The 17,492-nt window shown below is 48.1% G+C and overlaps 1 protein-coding gene across 1 annotated transcript; it reads right to left on the reverse strand.

Moving 5' to 3' along the window:
* Positions 1 to 302: 302 nt before the first annotated feature.
* LOC118284724 (chondroitin sulfate proteoglycan 4-like) lies at positions 303 to 17,279 on the reverse strand. The gene is made up of 22 exons (XM_035607709.2): positions 14,450 to 17,279; positions 12,821 to 12,984; positions 10,988 to 12,097; positions 10,471 to 10,872; positions 10,257 to 10,378; positions 9,777 to 9,885; positions 8,237 to 9,565; positions 7,911 to 8,003; positions 7,075 to 7,572; positions 6,821 to 6,952; positions 6,354 to 6,539; positions 6,045 to 6,227; positions 5,734 to 5,910; positions 5,358 to 5,556; positions 5,122 to 5,253; positions 4,129 to 4,304; positions 3,797 to 3,992; positions 3,497 to 3,668; positions 2,765 to 3,185; positions 2,531 to 2,683; positions 1,824 to 2,405; positions 303 to 1,711 (listed from the first exon to the last, which is right to left on the reverse strand). Exons 1-22 carry the CDS (start codon positions 14,529 to 14,531, stop codon positions 572 to 574), a joined length of 7,758 nt encoding a protein of 2,585 aa, XP_035463602.2. The 5' UTR covers positions 14,532 to 17,279; the 3' UTR covers positions 303 to 571.
* Between the last annotated feature and the right edge of the window lie 213 nt (positions 17,280 to 17,492).

The raw sequence follows: 17,492 nt of genomic DNA on the forward strand, positions 1-17,492 counted from the left end.
AGTTTCCAATTACACTACTAACTAAAAACGTTTGAACTCAAAATTCAGCTTCATTAAATCTGACAGCTTACAGTAACTGCGATAAACCTTAGTCTGCGTTTCACTTCTTTGTCCATTTCCCAAAAACATAATATTATCTTCCTCACTACAGAAGTTAAACCGGTATTTCAAGGAATAAGTACAAGGCTGCTGGTTACAAAAATTGTATTTTTGCATAAAGGAGCTAATGGTGTTCGTTTTCCTGTCGAGACATTGCAGCAAATTTGTGCAAAAGCTGAAAAAATACCTTTAAGGGACAATTAAAACAGCAGCCTAAGCAGTAACAATTGACTCTGCTTACCCTGAATAATACCTCCTACATAGCTGTACAATGTTTTACACATGAAATAACACTTTGTCAGTCATGTTACTACTACAACATTTTGTGCAATTTCTTCATCAAATCTGCCTATTTTGATCCTTTTTAAAAAAAAAGAACCAGAACCACAGAAATACCATAGAAATATGCCATTTATACCGTTACCACCAAAAATACACCTCTAAGGCACAGTTCTTCTCGCAATCGCCGGCATCAAACCCAGTACTGGTTGTCCTTAAGAGAAGGGGACCTAGATCTCACAGAGGTCCTGAATCCTGAAGTAGCAGCTGGCAGCGTATTACCACAAATCACATTATCTCTGTCATTACTGGCTCCACCTCTAATATTTCTAATGCCACCTGCTCCATCAGCTTCGAATGGCCCCCAGAAGGTCATTCCAGGGGCCAGACTCCTCCTCCTCCTCCGGGGACTCAGGGGTATCCTTGGCGAGGCAGGGCAGCTCGCGGGGCCAAGAGGGGTGACCACCACAGATGGCATGGCCACGCTCCGCTCCGGCCGACCCAGGTAGGGGCTGTCCTCGGTGGGTAACGGCAGCGCAGCCAGCTCCTGGATGAGCCGCAGCCGGGCCTGTTTCTCCTTTCGGTGGCGGAACACCAGAATCAAGACCACAAGAATAATGATGAGGAGCAAACAGGCCAGAAGCGGCAGGATAATGAGGAGGGGGTCGGCGGCCGGTCGAGGGAGGACCTCGACGTGAACCAGGCTGGTGTCAGGGGGGCTCACGGGACCGTGTTTGTCAGAGGCGACGGGAGCGTGGGGCTGCGGAGCATGACTCTGACCCCCTCCAGCTCCCTCTGCAGCGCCGCCTGATCTTCCTCCATGACTGCCACTGCGCGTGTGGTTCCCCCAGCGGCTGTGAGGCCGCGGCCTGTTCTGTGTCCTGTTTTGGTTTTTATGGGACAAAATGTGAGGGTGCAGGTCCACCTCGGCCCCTCCGCTGTGCGTCGTGGATCCCCCTCGTCCACCTCCCCTCCCGCCTCCTGTTGTGGTCCTGTTGTGTGGCGGCAGACGGGCTGTAGTGTGTTTGCCACTTGCATCATCCGCTTTATCCAAACCACTCGGACCATGATGCATCTGGTGGTGAGGTAGGATGGTGAAGTGAAGCTCACCCTTCGCCGGTTGGACATTTCCCGCCTTCACTAGGAAGATGAAAGAATCATTCAGAGGTCTGGCGGGGGCGTGGCCTCGCGCTGTCGCGAGCGCCGATTCGTTATCGCGGAGCAGGTTGTCGCCGTCGCTAAGAGTCTCCTCGATGGCGACTCGGCCTTGCACCACATCTCTGAACGTGAACGACTTCAGGACCTCTGACGCTCGGTTAGGGTCATAGGTCATCTACGCACATGCACACACAGGCACAGACACAAAGAAAGAGGAAGAGTGAATTGGTAATATTTTTTTTTGCTATGGTTAATGAAAATATCGCATTGCAGCTTTACAGTTGTACCTTGACCAGTTTTCCATGCTTTGGTGGAGACAGAACCTCAAAGACCGGGTCGGCGCGGCTGATCCTCGCCAGCTCGGAGGCGTCGATCATGGCTTTCCCCAGTTTCACGGCGATGCCACTGGGCACTCTGACCGGCTCCCTCAGGTAGACCAGAGGCCGCACAGTTACCTTCACCGTCTGCGCCGTAACGTTTCCATAATCAACACCGGGCGACGAGGCTGACACCGATATTTGGAAGACGTCCTCCGATTCGCTGAGGTCAGTCATGTGGTAGACGACGCGACCGAACCGCAGGTCCTCGTGGCGGAAGGTCGCGACCTCCTGGTCGTTGATGGCGATGCGTCCGTGGCGAGGGTGCGCGGTGACCGCGTAGGTGATGTTGGCCGGGCTGCGGCCGTTGGTCTGAGCCGCCAGCTGGTGGGTTGTCAGGACCACAGCGGTCCGGCCTTGAACCAACGACAGGCCAGTGTTGTTCGCCATGGTAACAGAAGGCTTCACCACCTCCAAACTGAACAGTTTGTAGAGGGGGCGGTGAACACCGTCGGTTACATTGAAGTAGAAAACTCCCGTCAAGGGCTCACCCTGATGGAGGGAACACAGGAGGGAAACGGAGAGGAAATTTAATGAAAAGGCACCAAACATAGTTTACAGCATGCTATATATACAGAGCTGCTGATTCCCCATGATGCTGAGTCACTCTTCTTCACCTGCTGTATTAAATGCAGCCGGCCGTGGTTGACGTCGTACTGGGTGAACGAGGTCACAGGCTCCGGTCTTTCCCCCAGCGTCAGGTAGCCGTTGTTGGGCTTACTGATCACAAGGTAGTGCAGCTCCTCTGGAGGCGTGTCATGATCCTCAACCTGGATATATGGAAATGTTCGAATAGTGTTGCTGCCGGAACGAGTAGTGTGAAATACCTACGCACGTCTACACCTGTTCACCTGCAGATTGTCTGGGCCGAGCACGACTCTCTCTCCGACGACCACCTTCACACTCGGAGCTCCGCTCCGGATGAGTGGCGGCTGGTCGTTGACCGGTGTCACCGTGATGTTGAACGTCTCCGTCACCGCCAGGCCGTCCTTGACCCGGCGACGAGAAACCGTGTCTGACGGCGATAAGGAGGAGGATGAGGCCAAATAGAGAGGGGGGAAGGAGGAGGAGGAGGAAGAGGAGGAGGAAGAGGAGGAAAAAGCAGACAGGGAGGATGAGGGGGATGAGGAGGAGGAGGAGGAAGAGGAGGAGAGATCCAAAGGAGCCACCCAAGCCCGGAAAGTGAAGCTGTCGCTCGTCGTCTCAGAGTCGTCGTGGATGTATGTGATGCCGAACTTATTCAGCGTGATCTGTGAGAAATCGGGTTGGTCTCTGGCGAAGAATGAAAATCAAAAGGCAAAGTGTAAACAAAGTTTGTTCAAATAAATTACCAAGAAAGATCATTTCCAACGCGATCGTTGCGGATATTTTTGACTAAAGCCTGTTTTTTTCTCATTATTTCAACATAATTATCGGTAGAAGTGTTGTTTAAAGGTTTCTGCGTATTGGAAAACAAAGAGAACAAAGATAGGTAAGGTTCTGTTTTTTTTGTGGGGGGGTTTTAATTGTTATAATTCTGCTTATTGAATTTTCAGTAACAGTGTTCGAAGACATACATGAGGACCAATAAACGAGCCCAGCACCTGGTGAGATTATGTCCGAGCATAGACAGAGCCCCGTGGCGTGGCAGAGAGATCACGCGGTACAGGATGTGGTGGTCCTTCCGGTGGGACTCTGGGACCTTCACCAGGAGATTGGAGGCGTCCAGTTTGGACCTGTCAATCGTAACTCTGCCTCCCTCTGCCACCACAGCACCTGAATGACAGGTGATACAGTAGAGACAAACAGCACCTTTGTCTCTCTACTGAAAAAGAACCCTGCGATAAATGTGAAATAAGACAAGATAAGTGGAGTGTCTTAGAGTGAGTTGAAGAGTAGAGAACCTGCATTGTTCAGCAGCCTGCTCTTGTGTGGAGGATTGTCGTGATGTGCGTTGGCCAGGTAGGAGATTAAGATGCTGAAGTTGTGCGGAGGGAGGAAAGCGGGAGGAGAGGACACGGTGAAAGAGAAAGAGTCCGCAGCCGACCATCCCACCGACGCCGGCTTGTTCTGGTCATACAGGATGACGCCGTCGTTCACCTGACACGCACGTTACGTGAAGAAATGAGGAGAGGAGGAAGGAATTGTTTGAGAAAGGAAAACAAAAGTTGTGCCTTAATTACCATCTCATTTTTGCATTCTGTACATTATGCACGCAAACTATAAGCCGCCCCACCATGCTTTGGGTGAACGTAGAAATGTTTTGTGTCGAGTTATCAGGCAAACGTCGGAGCAGGCGGCCGAGTCTAGGAGGAGAGGTCACTGCAAACTCCACCGAGTGGTTCCGCCTGATATCGCTGACGTCGTTGGTTACACCCTGAAGCTCCCGCTCAGATATCGGTGTCACGGAGCCTTTGAAGGTAAAAAAGACATATTTGAGAGGAGGCGGTGAATGTTCCTGATTAACTGTTTTCTTCACGCTGCCACAAAAGGAGTAAAAGGACAGACAGGCTAAGAGAAAATGATATTAAAAAACCAAATTATTCTAAGAAACATATTAAAACACGTCATCCTCCAAGAATGAGATCAAACCCTCTCACAGGACCGGGGCCACGACGCTCAACGATGACATCATCAATCTGAAATGCAGGTTCTGCAAACTTGTCCTACAGTCTTCATCGATAGGAACAACAAGTGAAAGACCTTTGATGTACTCGTAATGCTCTAGCAAATGATTGTTTAATGTGGGAAATTGTAATTTGATATGCTACTAAAGTCGTAAGGTCATTTAATATCATAAACTGTAAGTGTTATGTTAAGTGGCACCATCAGTCTGGCGCAGACTGGGCACAGGGGCATTGTTATCAGATTGTGTAGACAGGAATTTAAAACCAGTGAGCTAATACTTGGACGCCACCCAGTGCCATTGTTATATAAGTGCACCACGTGTGGAAACATTTCCTTTACAGATTCGACTCGATAAATGATCAGGAGGGAGTGAGGCTGAGACACAAACCACACATTTTGTCCCCTAAAAAAATCTAGTGATCCTGGTAGACGTCCAGATTCAGAAGTTCAGTAAGTGTGTTTGTTTCTAGATGTTTTATCTGAGCGGGGAAATTATTTCCTAACCACTCATCTTCTCCCCACGGTCACTGCAGCTCTGTCCTTGAGCGAGTGCATGGATTTGCACCCGGGTGTTGCGTCGTGGCTGCTCGAGCTGTTGTACCTGGGTAGACCTCCAGTGGACGGTTGCTCTGCAGAGCGAGGACCAGAGAGTGGGCGGTCGTGCTGAAGATCTGACGAGGGGCGAAGTTAATGCCGTCGTTCACCTGGAAGTGAAAGCCGCCCGCCAATGCACCTGCACGAGAAGAGAGCCAGCGGAGGCCGAGTTGTCCTTTCATTCATCCACTCTTTTTTTCCACACAAACTGACTATAGTCTGCCGCACTTCCGCTCTGCTCACCACTGTGCACAAACACCAGCTGTCCACTTTGGATGTGGTCCTGGGTGAAGTTCAGGATGTGTCTGGAGGGGGCGGCCTTCAGGGCCAGGTGGCCGTTGCTGGGCGGTGTGACGATGAACTCCAGCCCGTCAGACGGAGTGTCAGAGTCCTCCGCACTGAGGTCGTCCGTGGTGATTTCCGTCACCGAACCCATCCACACCTGAGGAGACAGGAGGAAAGATGGTGGGTACGGTAAGTATCAAGTTTATCTGTAGGAAGAATAGTTGGACATTTAAGAAAAAATCCCCATTCGCTCGGTTGCAGGGAGTTAGATGATAACATGCTAATGTCTGTACGATTAAGATACATAGTCAAAAGTTGCCCCTTCACTTCCTACCTTCAGACCCCGGTTGCTTGTAACGACGGGAGTCTCGTCGTTGACCGGTATAACACTGATGTGTACGGTGCAGGGCAAACTGTGCTTGCCGATTTCTGTCTGATTGGCCACGATGGTGAAGTTGTCGCTCTTGGTGTCGCTGCCGTCGTGGATGTAAGAGATGTACTCGCGCTCCACCTGGAAACAAATGTTGGATGGAGGAGACTCATGTAGGGATTGATTCTAACATGGCTGTTTCTAATTTAAATTCACACACACACACACACAAAAATCGGTCAATCTACTGTGCATGTTTGTGTGCTCGCTCGGACCTCGGTGTGTGTGAAAGCAGTGATGGGCATCCCCGGTATCCGGCTGTGTTCCAAGTGTCCGTGTCGTGGTGGAACAATGACTTGATACAGGAAGTTCATGCCCGAGAAGTGATGATTGGTGACCTGGATGACGCCAGGAGTCAGGGGCAGGGATGACCCCTCATCAAGGGTCAAGTCAGACACCTGCAGAATCAACCAGTAGAGAACACAGAGTGTTGTTTTGGACAAACTGAACAATCAAATCTGATTCATATCGATTTTTCGTGTAACTGTCACCTTAGAGCTTCGTCAATGACGAACATGCTGTACCTGGAGAGGGAGCAGGATAGGAATGATATCAATCTCCAGCTCGATAGGTCCGACCTTCGTGACCCCGTTGGTTGCCTCCAGCAGAGCAGAGTCATTGGTGCCTCCTGCGGCCTGCTGGTGATAGACGATCAATCCCTGGTTCACGTCGTCCTGGGAAAAGGAGGTCGTCTGCTGCTCTCTGCTGCCCTGCAGGAAGGAACAGAGAGGATGCCTTATAGCCCTTTTTTAAGTTTTAACTCTACAAATCAATATTTTTTTCTATTTTACAGTCAAAGAATGCATGTGAAAGGGGTCAGACACTTCAATGACCAACCAGCTCTGCAACCTCATTAGCTCTGCCGGGCTTTTTAGTCTCCTTTTTTTGTTTTGGGATTTTGAGTCTCTGCTCTCATTAACCTACTTTCCAGCATCCGCATGACAAAAAAAATGCTCCAATAAACAAATATCAATTAAAAGTTTGGCTGTACCTGATAGAGACGCCGTTCTCCTTTGTTGTTCTGGTACTTGTTGAGGGGGGAGGACCTCTGAAGAAAGCCCAGCGTGGGAGGACTTTGGACGGTAAAGATTATCTCTGAGGGCTGACTGTCCTCATGCATCACCTGGTGATTGGAAGACACAAGTATTATTTGGAAATATGTGTCATGCCAAGTTTAGTACTACAGACCTCATTATTAAACAAGAAGATGATACAGTATGTACTGTAAATGCATTATTGACTTGCCTCTAAACGTTCCCTGCTAATGGAGATGTTCTGTCCCTCCGCCACCACCACTGGACGGTTACATATGACCGTCGGCTGCCTCTGGTGACTCTCCAGGTAGATTTTCACCGACACTCCGACGTCCAGATGCACCTCCCTCCTCCCTCTGCCCAGTTGCCCCTCTGTGCTCTTCTCCTTTGCTCTTGCCGTCACATTGAATCCATCTGACAACTCGTGACTGCCGTCGTGGTGATACACCAGGCGCCCCGCCACCAGATCCCGCTGGGTGAATATTGAAATTGCATCCGCATCTTTCGCAGTGTCACAATCCCCATCATTGAAGCAGAGGACACCGTGCTTGGGTGGAAGGAAGACCTCAAATGTCAGTTCCTGTGGCTCTCGGATGTCGAGGTTGCTGAAGACGCTGAGGTCAACAGAGGTCAGGGTCGCCATCCCCCCTCGCTGGACCAAGAGGCCGGTGTTGTTCTCCACTTGCAGGTAAGGATCCTGGGCCATCACCTGTAACAGCCAGTTACACAACAGAAACAGAAAGTAATTACAGCAGCAGTCCCTGAACATACTAACAATGTCCCAGGTGTGATTGGGACGATATTATGATATTCGACTACCAGCAAATAATTTGTAGAAGTAGCTATAGGGAAGAATTAATATTGATATCTTAAACTTTCTGCCTTCTCTAAATTATGTTTTACATGTCCCTATTATTGTTATTTTAACAGTTTAAAACTAGCCACTTGGCCAACACAGGGTTGCTTCCAGTGAAGCTGATGGGAGTTTTCCAAGAAACGTATAAATAAATCCATAAACCACATGAAGTGTGAAGACATTATAATCACCTCCAGCAGTGTTGAAACATAATGTTTTCCATCTGATACGAAAAGCACAAAACGCCCCAAACTCACTCCTCTGTGGACAAACAACACCTTTTTCTGAGATGAGAGAAAAGAAGAGGACATGGTGATAGAGGAAAAAAAGTTCAGAAATATTTAATATAGTATTTTCTTTCAAATCATGGCTCCAACTGAGTAGCTAGTGTGGAGGACTTAAAATGCCTAAATTAAATCAAATGAAAAACTAATTTGAAATACATATTGTGTGATTGTATGTTACAGTATTCTACCATGTCCATGACGAAGATTCTTCACAGATGAATCATGCTAACCTGATCAAGGTCCCGCTGCGTAAACTCGTACAGCTTGTGACTGGGTTCACTGGCCAGCACCAGCTCTCCCATGGGAATCCCCCTTCGTGTGTACACCAACCAGTTGTCCTCAAAGTCAGAATCGTCGTCGCTGTAGCGAAGGTCACTCAACGTCACCAACCTCTGGCCGTCGCGGGCCACGTGGAAGACTTTATTGACGACCCTGACGGGTCGCTGATCGTTGACGAGCTGCACAGAAATATTAAAGGTGCGCTCGGCCGTGTTTCTGTCATCCTTCGTGCTCGGGTGTCTGTGCGGTTTATAAACCATGATTTGAAATGAGAAAGAATCCTGCCTGGTTTCGCTGTCATCGTGAACGTACATGATCCTCTCCTCCATGATATCCTGATTTGTGAAGATCACAATGTTGTCGTCAATGGAAGTTGAGTTGGAGAGATTGATCCTTCTTATCTGTCCATGCGCGGGCCTCCCCGTGATGTTGTACTGGACTTCCCGGTTACTTGCCGTGTGAGTGAACAGGATGTCTTTGGTGATGACTTTGCTCCCTCCTTCCAGTATCGAAAGCCCTTCGTTCACAACAGCGACGGCTGTTGACTTAGTTTTGATGTTGATCCTGAAGTAGTAGCTTGTCGAGTCGGCGTGTGTCGAAAAGACCTGAAAGCTGAACGTGTCTCTGGTGTCATCGAGGAGCCTGTTGAGCAGCTCGTACTTCACTAAACCATCTGTGATATTCTTCTGGCTAAAGGTCGAGTTCTTTTGTAGAACTTTGCCGTCGAAGAATAGTCGACCTTTCTTTGGGACTGTAAGGAGCCTGAAGTAGAGGTGGCTCTCGTTGAGTCTGACACCCTTTGACACGACATGGAGGTTCTCAGGAGTGACAAAAGCGGACTGAACACCGTTGAGCTCCATCTTACTTCGTGTGACCTTGAAGTGGATCCAACGTACCACGATGGGGAAAACGACCTCCTCTGCAGCCAGGGAACCGATGGTGACATCAAATTTGAACTGATCAGTGATGTTGTTCTGGGTCTGGAGGCCATGGTAAGTGCTGAGGTACCGGAGCCGTTCTTTTTCTAGAAGTTTTTGAGAGAACGAGGTCGTCACTTTCCAGTCGCCGCTCGAGTGCAACCGCTGGAGCTCACCATATCGAGGCGACTCTGTCACGTCATATCGGATGTCCACTGTCTGATCAGCCACGTTTACTTGTACTGCGAGATGATTGGCGGTGATGATGGAGGCCTCGCCTTGGTTCACCTCCAATCCCGTGTTGTTCACCAGATTGTGTTCGAGCGCCACTGCCATGATACGCAAAACGACTGTGTTGCTTGACTGCAGAGAGGAGAGGGAACGAGGAAACAGGTGATGATATGAGAAAATAAAGGAAAGGAGGAGACAAAAAAAGTACGGTAAGCCATATATCTCCATCAAGGTTTTTGTCACAGTTAGTCCACAGCTATAACTAGCATACTGTAATGGAAATGGATACCTGCAAGTCTCTGTTGCTTGACTCCATTTTGGGAAATCTACCTTATCACCTTACCTTCTGCCCATCGCTGACCCTGAGTGGTAGTCTGATGGTGGGGACCCCAGTGTGGACAAAGCTGATCTTTCCCTCCTCCAGATCATTAAGGGAGAACAAGTTAATGGCTCTGGAAAATAGATGTAACCATGTTAACTTACATGTTCTGTTCTCTTCTATTTCCTGCTCTACTTAATTGTTCTGGCTCTGCAAAAGGCCAATGTTGGACGTTAGGATTGGCAAGAGAAAAGTGCTAATCAACAGGATATAAAAGTCAAGCAACCACTGACGACCAATGATCAGTTAGTTTCCAGCAAGGTACCAGCAGATTCAACACAGCAGTGACAGAGAGCAGTCAATGATTGGCTTTGGTTCTACCCACATGTAGGAAACAAATGTTTATATATATATACAGACAGCCACCTCCCCCAATAGACTTCAATAACTGGTTGTAAGAAGATTTGCGCAGCACTGTAAAGCCTCACGAGCCATAGTACCGACCTATCAGGGTAATCCTCATGCTCAAGGTATCCGGCCTCAGTATTGAGGTCTCCAAGTGAGCTGAACACCAGCTCTGCAGGATTGCTGTCAGGGTCCGACACTCTCAACACATCTGTTGTCAGCTGGGGACATTGAGGATGTATTACTATTTTCATGTTATTATGCTTAATTAGAACAAATATTCATACCATCCGGGCTGATATGATGTGGTTACCTGCCGTTTGGACTTCTCTAACAGAGTAAAAAGGTTTCCCTCCGGCAGGCTGAGCACGGGTGCATCATTAACAGGAGTGATGCCGACATCAAACCGGTGCAGACGTTTGCCCTTCAGAAACACAGGAAGCTCCTTCTTACTGGAGTAGACTGAAAACACGAAGAAGTCATTCTGGTCCTCCGACCCGCTGTGAACATACATCACACGGCCCTGCCACAGGTCGAGCATACTGAAAGTCCTGTCCTTCTCCTCGGCTCCTATTGTGATCGATTGCCCCTCATCCGGCGTCCCGTCAGGGTCTGGACTGAGATCCAGCCGGAGCTGGCCGTGAACAGGCTGCTCCTCAATGCGGAACATTAACTGGGAGGGATGGATGCCCAATTTGCGAAAATTGAGATTGACCTGGAAGTGAGTGCAAAAGGGGCAAATTTATTTCACATTGCTCCGGCTTACTTTTACTTTTATGTACACGAAATCTGTAAGTAACTAAGTAAAAAACTGCAGGAAAAAAACCTACCTTGATGTGCTTGGGCTCCAAGGGCGCCCGGCCTCCCTCTGCTACCTCAAGCTTCCTCAGCGACAAAAAGTTAGGGTTCTTCTTATTGTTGCTAATTGGTTTTGTGGTTGTAATATCAAACTCAGGAGGGTCTGTCGGGCTGGTGCTGGTCACCATCTCAATGGCTTGACCTGCCCTACAGCCCACAGCGATGTCCTTGGTGACGGCCGCATGCGGGAGGCCCGTTCTTTGAGTGTTCACCCTAATTTCTCGGAGGCAGCCTTTAAATGAGCCTCCTCCTCCTCCTCCAGACGAGGCAGAAAGCAATCCAGCTTGCCGCGCCTCTTCTCGCGCTTCTTCGTCCAGCCCTCCCAGGAAAAGAGGCCCTTTGAGCTGAATAACTTGGAGCTCCAGACTCAGGTTGGCCTTGATCACCTCCTTGTCTACCTTCAGCTGGACGCTGTGGGGTAGCAGGTGCAGCTGTATGGGGTACCAGGTGTGGTTGCCGTGGACATGAGTTAGAGAACGCAGCTCAGTTTTACTCCCCTCTCCATTTCCTATTGTCACCACCAGGTGACCATCTGTGATCTCTATGGCAACAAACCATCCCTGGTAGCCAGAGCTGTATAGCACCATGCCGTCTTCTTCTCTTGCAGATGGGTGAAGTTCACATTCGAACGCTCCCTCCTGCGGCACCTCCCACGGTGGGAGTGAGATGAAGGCCTTGGAGCTGAAAAAACTCACAGGGTCTTCTTCTGTCGCAGAAAACTGCAGATTGCAGCCCAGAGACACCTCGTGGACACTCTTGTACCCAGAATATGGCCTTAGGCTGGAGAGCAGGTTATGCTCATTGAACACCACTTCATCCACACAACCTCTAAACCCGCTGGAGATGTTGAGAAGGTAGGGGTGGCTCAGACCAGCTGCTCCGCCGACAAAGAGTCCATCCTCCACACTGAGCTCCAGATCTGGACCTGGCATATGGAGGCCGGTGTGAGACTTTTGGTCCACGGTCATTGTGACATTATGACGGTCATGGGTCAGTTCCATTGAGTGCCACCCCAGGTCACTAAGGTGAATGCTCTTTTCTGAAGGTAATAAACGTTCACCTGAACCCAGGTCAAGACGTACCTATGCAATGAAGGAAAAGAGTAAGAAAAGGGGAGACAAAAGGCGACAACCAAGACACATTCAATGAAACTCCCCCTAATTTATGTTTATGCTCAAAGACAATCTATAATTTCAAAGAAAAATGGTGTCAAGTTAAGAAAAACCCATAAAAGTAGCCATTACAGGATGATTAGATCTGGTGTGCAAATTTTAAAAACAGATTTAAGGGAGTTGTGTCTATTGTGTAATATATATATCGTGTATAAGTGTATATTATTCCGCAAAGAAAATATAACCAAACTCTCTCATTGGAGCTCCCCTGCCTTGTACTTTCATTAAAACTAATGTGGTCTTCTCTCTTCACTCGGTCATGAAGAAACTTGTTCTGAAATGAAGCCAGTGCCAAAGGGTTTATTTTTTCCCTCTCTGCAAGCAATATGACACCAAGCTGTGAGCGTTGAGTCTTCTCTTGGGCTCTCCTCGGGATAGTAGATGCCAATATAAATATGAGCTAAAATGGCCCAAGGGACAAATATTTCTTCTTGTTTTAAAAGTGTGAGGTATCTTTTACGTGAGAGACTCATCACCGTTCTCACTTTGCGGATCAACCGACTACTGAAATCCAGATGGTGTGTGCTTTGCCAAGACATAAATTTACATTATGTCCTCTCTGTGTCCTTTTAAATTAAAATTGAACAAATGAATGATCCCTGGCAGACCCACAAGTTGTGTCCTATGACCTACCTGCAGACGCCCAGAGATCAGCTCCAGCAGCAAGAAGTCTCTGTGTCCTGCTGCCAAAAACAGCAGCCCCGCCTGACTGGAGGTTCGAAATCGGACACGGAGCAAGGTCTGAACGGATGCCTCCACTGTACGCAGGTGGATGTAGCCATCACCATAGAATGACACTGTAACAATGAGAAGAGAGACAGATGATAATTTGAGGCCAAAGTTGGGACCAGATCACATAGATCAAGGAAAGTTTTTACTGACTCAAATTGAGTTTGCGGCGGATCTGACAGTGAGATTGATGAATACCAATGGAAGAAATTTCTGCCTTTCACACCCGCAAGCTGTTTCAGCAAAAACCTTTAATGTATATCATTAAATACAGTTGGGTAGCTACAACATCACCTGTGCATTCCAGTCCAATGCAACACAAAGTTCAAGTCCTGGCACAATTTAATGAAGTCTAATATTTAAGGCTGCAGTTTGTGCTACTTTGTGTGTTCCAGACATATTTTATTATTTAAAATGTATTCACATAAAGCTGAATGTGATAATATTGAATGTGAAAAATACTGATACTAACATGTGGTAACTAAATGCCATAGCAAAGACTATTCCGTTAATCTGTACTGACTGTTTTGTCAATGTGCTTTCTACTCTGCACTTTACACCTTCTATCTGAATTCAATGAATGACTACTAATGTGTTCCGGAGTGAAATGTTCTGATGCTAATTCAACTCCACTGTTGACCCAGATCCCAGATTGAACCTTTTTTCCCCCAGTCTGACCTGTCCAAAATTAACATTAATAGCACCATGCTGTTAGCGGGTTAATCCACATCATTTATGCACATTATCAATTTGGCAAGCTTTTGACACAAATACAGATACCACTGACACACAACTAATAAGTGTGTCTCTATGTAAATACAAGGTACTTGCATGTAGCAGTGAGGCCGTTGTAGCCACCACTGAGAATAAAACGGAGTAAAGCAGTGTTTGTTTTGATCGATCTGACCTACAAACCGGTACTGGAGCACTCTGTCAAAAAGCCTGTCCATTCATGGAAACCGTAACACAATTAGAGGTCACCGACACCTGACCTCTAATCTGTGTGTGTTTGTGTGTGTGTGTGAGCGAGAGTGAGAAGGAGAGAGAGAGAGAGAGAGAGAGAGAAAGGTGATTCAAATAATAAAACAAAATTGTTTTAAACTTTTACTTGCTCAAATTATCTCAATAAAAAATTGCCATATAAACAATGAAAAAGTAATAATCTTCAGCATTTCCTATGGTTCTTTTTCTTGCATTGCAGATGCAATGCCAGTCAAATTAAGGATATTATTATGTGTTAAAAGACTGGTCCCAAACAGAAGTACTCAGTCAGCATGCCGCTCTGCATAAAGCCTATAAGCCTGCTGTCAGCAAAACCCGTGTGTGTCCATATCGCTAATCTGCCTCTTTGATACCAGTGAACATTGGATTATTAATAATCTTCCTACGGTCACAGACACACTGGGTGTGGAATTATATAGAGGCGACTGTACGGGGCAATGCGGGATCTTTTAAACAATAATAATGAAGCACGTTTGTTGTTATAGTGAGGAGGAGGAGGAGTGACTTCCTCTCTCCTCTGCAGCACCTTACCTCCGTGAACTTGTCCTGTGGAAACCAGCAGGAGCAGAAAGAAATCAGCCACAAAACTCCCCATCCTCAGTCCGGCCTTCATAATCTAACTTGCACTCAGTCGAGAGCAACATCTGGCTACCTGACTGACACCGTCCAACGCCTTCCCAGAGCAGCTACACGTGATAACTTGCAGGCGGCCTCTCCTGGCTTTGCCGGCTTCGGATGGCAGCCTCTCCAAAAAAAAAAAAAAAAAAATGTACCTGTGAGCTGAGAGCAGTGAGGTAGAGCTCCACCCTCTCTGGTCCTCCTCCCCTGAGGAGGGCCGGCTGATGTACTGCTCAGTACCACGCATCGACACATGGTGGAGGTGTCACAACATGCAGAAAGAGACAGAGGGGGAGTGAAAGTACAGTGTCAAAGCCAGTGCTATAGACCAGGCTTTACAGGCCAGGCAAGTAACCCAGAGCACTGGAAGCATGCATAATAATAATAAGTCTACAATACAATCAGCGCACTGCAAGGGCACCACAGTGAGACACGGCGAACAATATTACGGCCACTCGCTGGGGAAAAAGGGGGCAAGTGTAAATGAAAAAAAGAGGGGAGAACATGCGGGAAATGGTGGGGACGCTCCGTAGGGAAGTTCCAGTGAGTGATCGGCAACGCGGGAGACGAGTGGACGTGGGAGAAGGGGAAAAGTCCAGGGGCATCTGGTGGGCAGGTGGAGAACGACAGCAGACAGGAGCTGACGCCCGAGACGGATCTGAGAGGGATGGGAAGATTGAAAAGGTGGAAAGTGATGGTGCCGAATCAATGAAACAGAAGAGAGAGAGAGAGAGAGAGAGAGGAAGTAAAAGGCAAAGAGAGGTTAAGGGCGGGAAATAGCCTTTTGCTGATTTAAGTAAAGTGGAAGTTTGGGTGTGATTGTTCAAACTGCAGGACATACTCCCTATTGTCTGTATCCTGAACCCCTCCCACCCCCTAACTACACACACACACACACACACACACACACCAATGTGCTGCTAAGCTCCAAAAAGTTTAGTCCATTGAAACCAAAGAACACACGGGGGCTTTTATTCAGCAGCTGATTCAAGCCCCGGCTCCGTCGGCCTGGCTCGCACACGAGAGGCGAGCGCTGCGCTCATGTTTGGTTCCCAGGAAGTGGAATAATAATAGACCCTGTAGTGCCCCGGTGTCTTAAAAGACGGGGGGGGGGGGGCGCACCCAAAATGGGTCACAGTTCAGCCGGCGACGGGCCCTCTCGCGACGAGAGTGGCGGTGTGTTTATAATGAGCCTGGATCCCACGCCGAGAGGATTAGCGTCTTGTCTTTTAGGCAGCAGAGGTCTGTGAAGCTGAAACCAGCTGAGGTTTCAGACCTCGGCCTGAAACCATGTTTATGCGGAGGTCTGGCTGATGAATTTCACACTTGCCGATCTCGAATCTCTGCACCGGGACACATTTGAAGGGGACATTCTGATGCGTATGAATATATTTCTCCCTCTCTACATATAAAAAAACATGTTTAGCATATGCAAAAGATTATTCATGAAGCGCTATGGCCGCCCCATGAACTCCTGACAATAGAATATCTCTTCCTCCAATTCATAATCAGTTTTTGCTTTCTTGAAGTTTTGTTTTGGGCCATCTTTTACCTTTATTTGATACCGGCCATGAATCAGTAAACAGGCCACAGGCCCTGGAGATGGTTGGTGGCTTTCTGAGAGCCACGGTGTCCGCGGCTGCCAAAGTGGCATAGAACAAAGCAGAGAACAGGAACCACCTGGCTGAGGAACGGGGCAAAGCGGAGCGCAGACCAGGAAGAGATCCAGAATCGGGACTGATTTAACTCCAGCAGCAGCTAAAACAACAAGAAACACATCGGCACAGCTGGAGGGCCGAGCCTCAAAGGTCCGTGCTCCTCGCCCTGTCACCAGCACTTTGACAACGGAACACGTCGAGAAAAGAAAACAGAGAGTCAAAACCTGCTGCCTGCCTCTTGGGAAAACACTGGATGACCATCTTCAGTCGTTTCCTTCCCGATTTTCCATCCGTCCTTCCTCACCGTTGCATCCTACACACATGTCGGCGCATTTGACAAAGATATATTGATTGTTGGGCAGAACAAAACACCACACCATCCACCTTTGCGGCTGAATGAGTCACCGTGTTTTGAAAAAGCGTTAATGGAAGGAGGCTTAAAAAAATCCTGTGTGGGCTCCGGTGTTAACTTTGGCCCGCGGGAGTCCATCTAGTCCATTTCCAGAGTAAATACAGTAATTGAGTGACACATCCATTTTCTATTTATGAGCTGGTTGCGTAAGAACACACACACACACACACAGAGAGAGAGAAAAGGGGGCAGCAGCGAGAGGCCAGCGAGAAAAAGAGGTGCAGAAGAAAGTAAGAGAGATATAAATCTCCCTCTCTGTAGGAGAGAGACTTGTATCCAGACGTCCACAGGTGGACATTAGCTTAGATATCATGACATCTGTAACAAAACTCAACAAAGACCGGCTCAGGACATTTGATCCTGCGTGTGTGACGACGGCCAGAGCATTGATCAGTCGTCATTCATTAGGTGGCTACTACAAGTCTCTTCAGGACGTAAGACACACCATAGCATTCACCGTCAGCTTACTTTGTTCTCTGTGTGTGTGTGTGTGTGTGTGTGTGTGTGTGTGTGTGTGCGCGCACGGATGCGTCCCATCTCGAGCGGCACCTCTTCTAATGTTTAGGGGAACTTTTCGGATATTTGATATTTCTCTCTCAAAACAATGCAACGCGATGCTGGGAACAGCTGCTACCTTTGCTTGGGGACACCTCAGCGTCTTTGTGTGTGTGTGTGTGTGTGTGTGTGTGTGTGTGTGTGTGTGTGTGGGTGTGTGGGTGTGTGCGCCCACATTCGAAGGGAAAGTGATTGGGGTGTGAGTCACTTTGAGTCACAGCGACTTCATCGAGCTCACAGAGAAGACCTAAAAGTAACAATGACGGACGGGACAAGAAAGACTAGCTCAAGATTAGGAGTTGAAATTAATCAAATAAATAAAATTAAATCT

This window comes from Scophthalmus maximus, chromosome 20 (genome assembly GCF_022379125.1).
Source record: "Scophthalmus maximus strain ysfricsl-2021 chromosome 20, ASM2237912v1, whole genome shotgun sequence".
NCBI lineage: Eukaryota > Metazoa > Chordata > Actinopteri > Pleuronectiformes > Scophthalmidae > Scophthalmus > Scophthalmus maximus.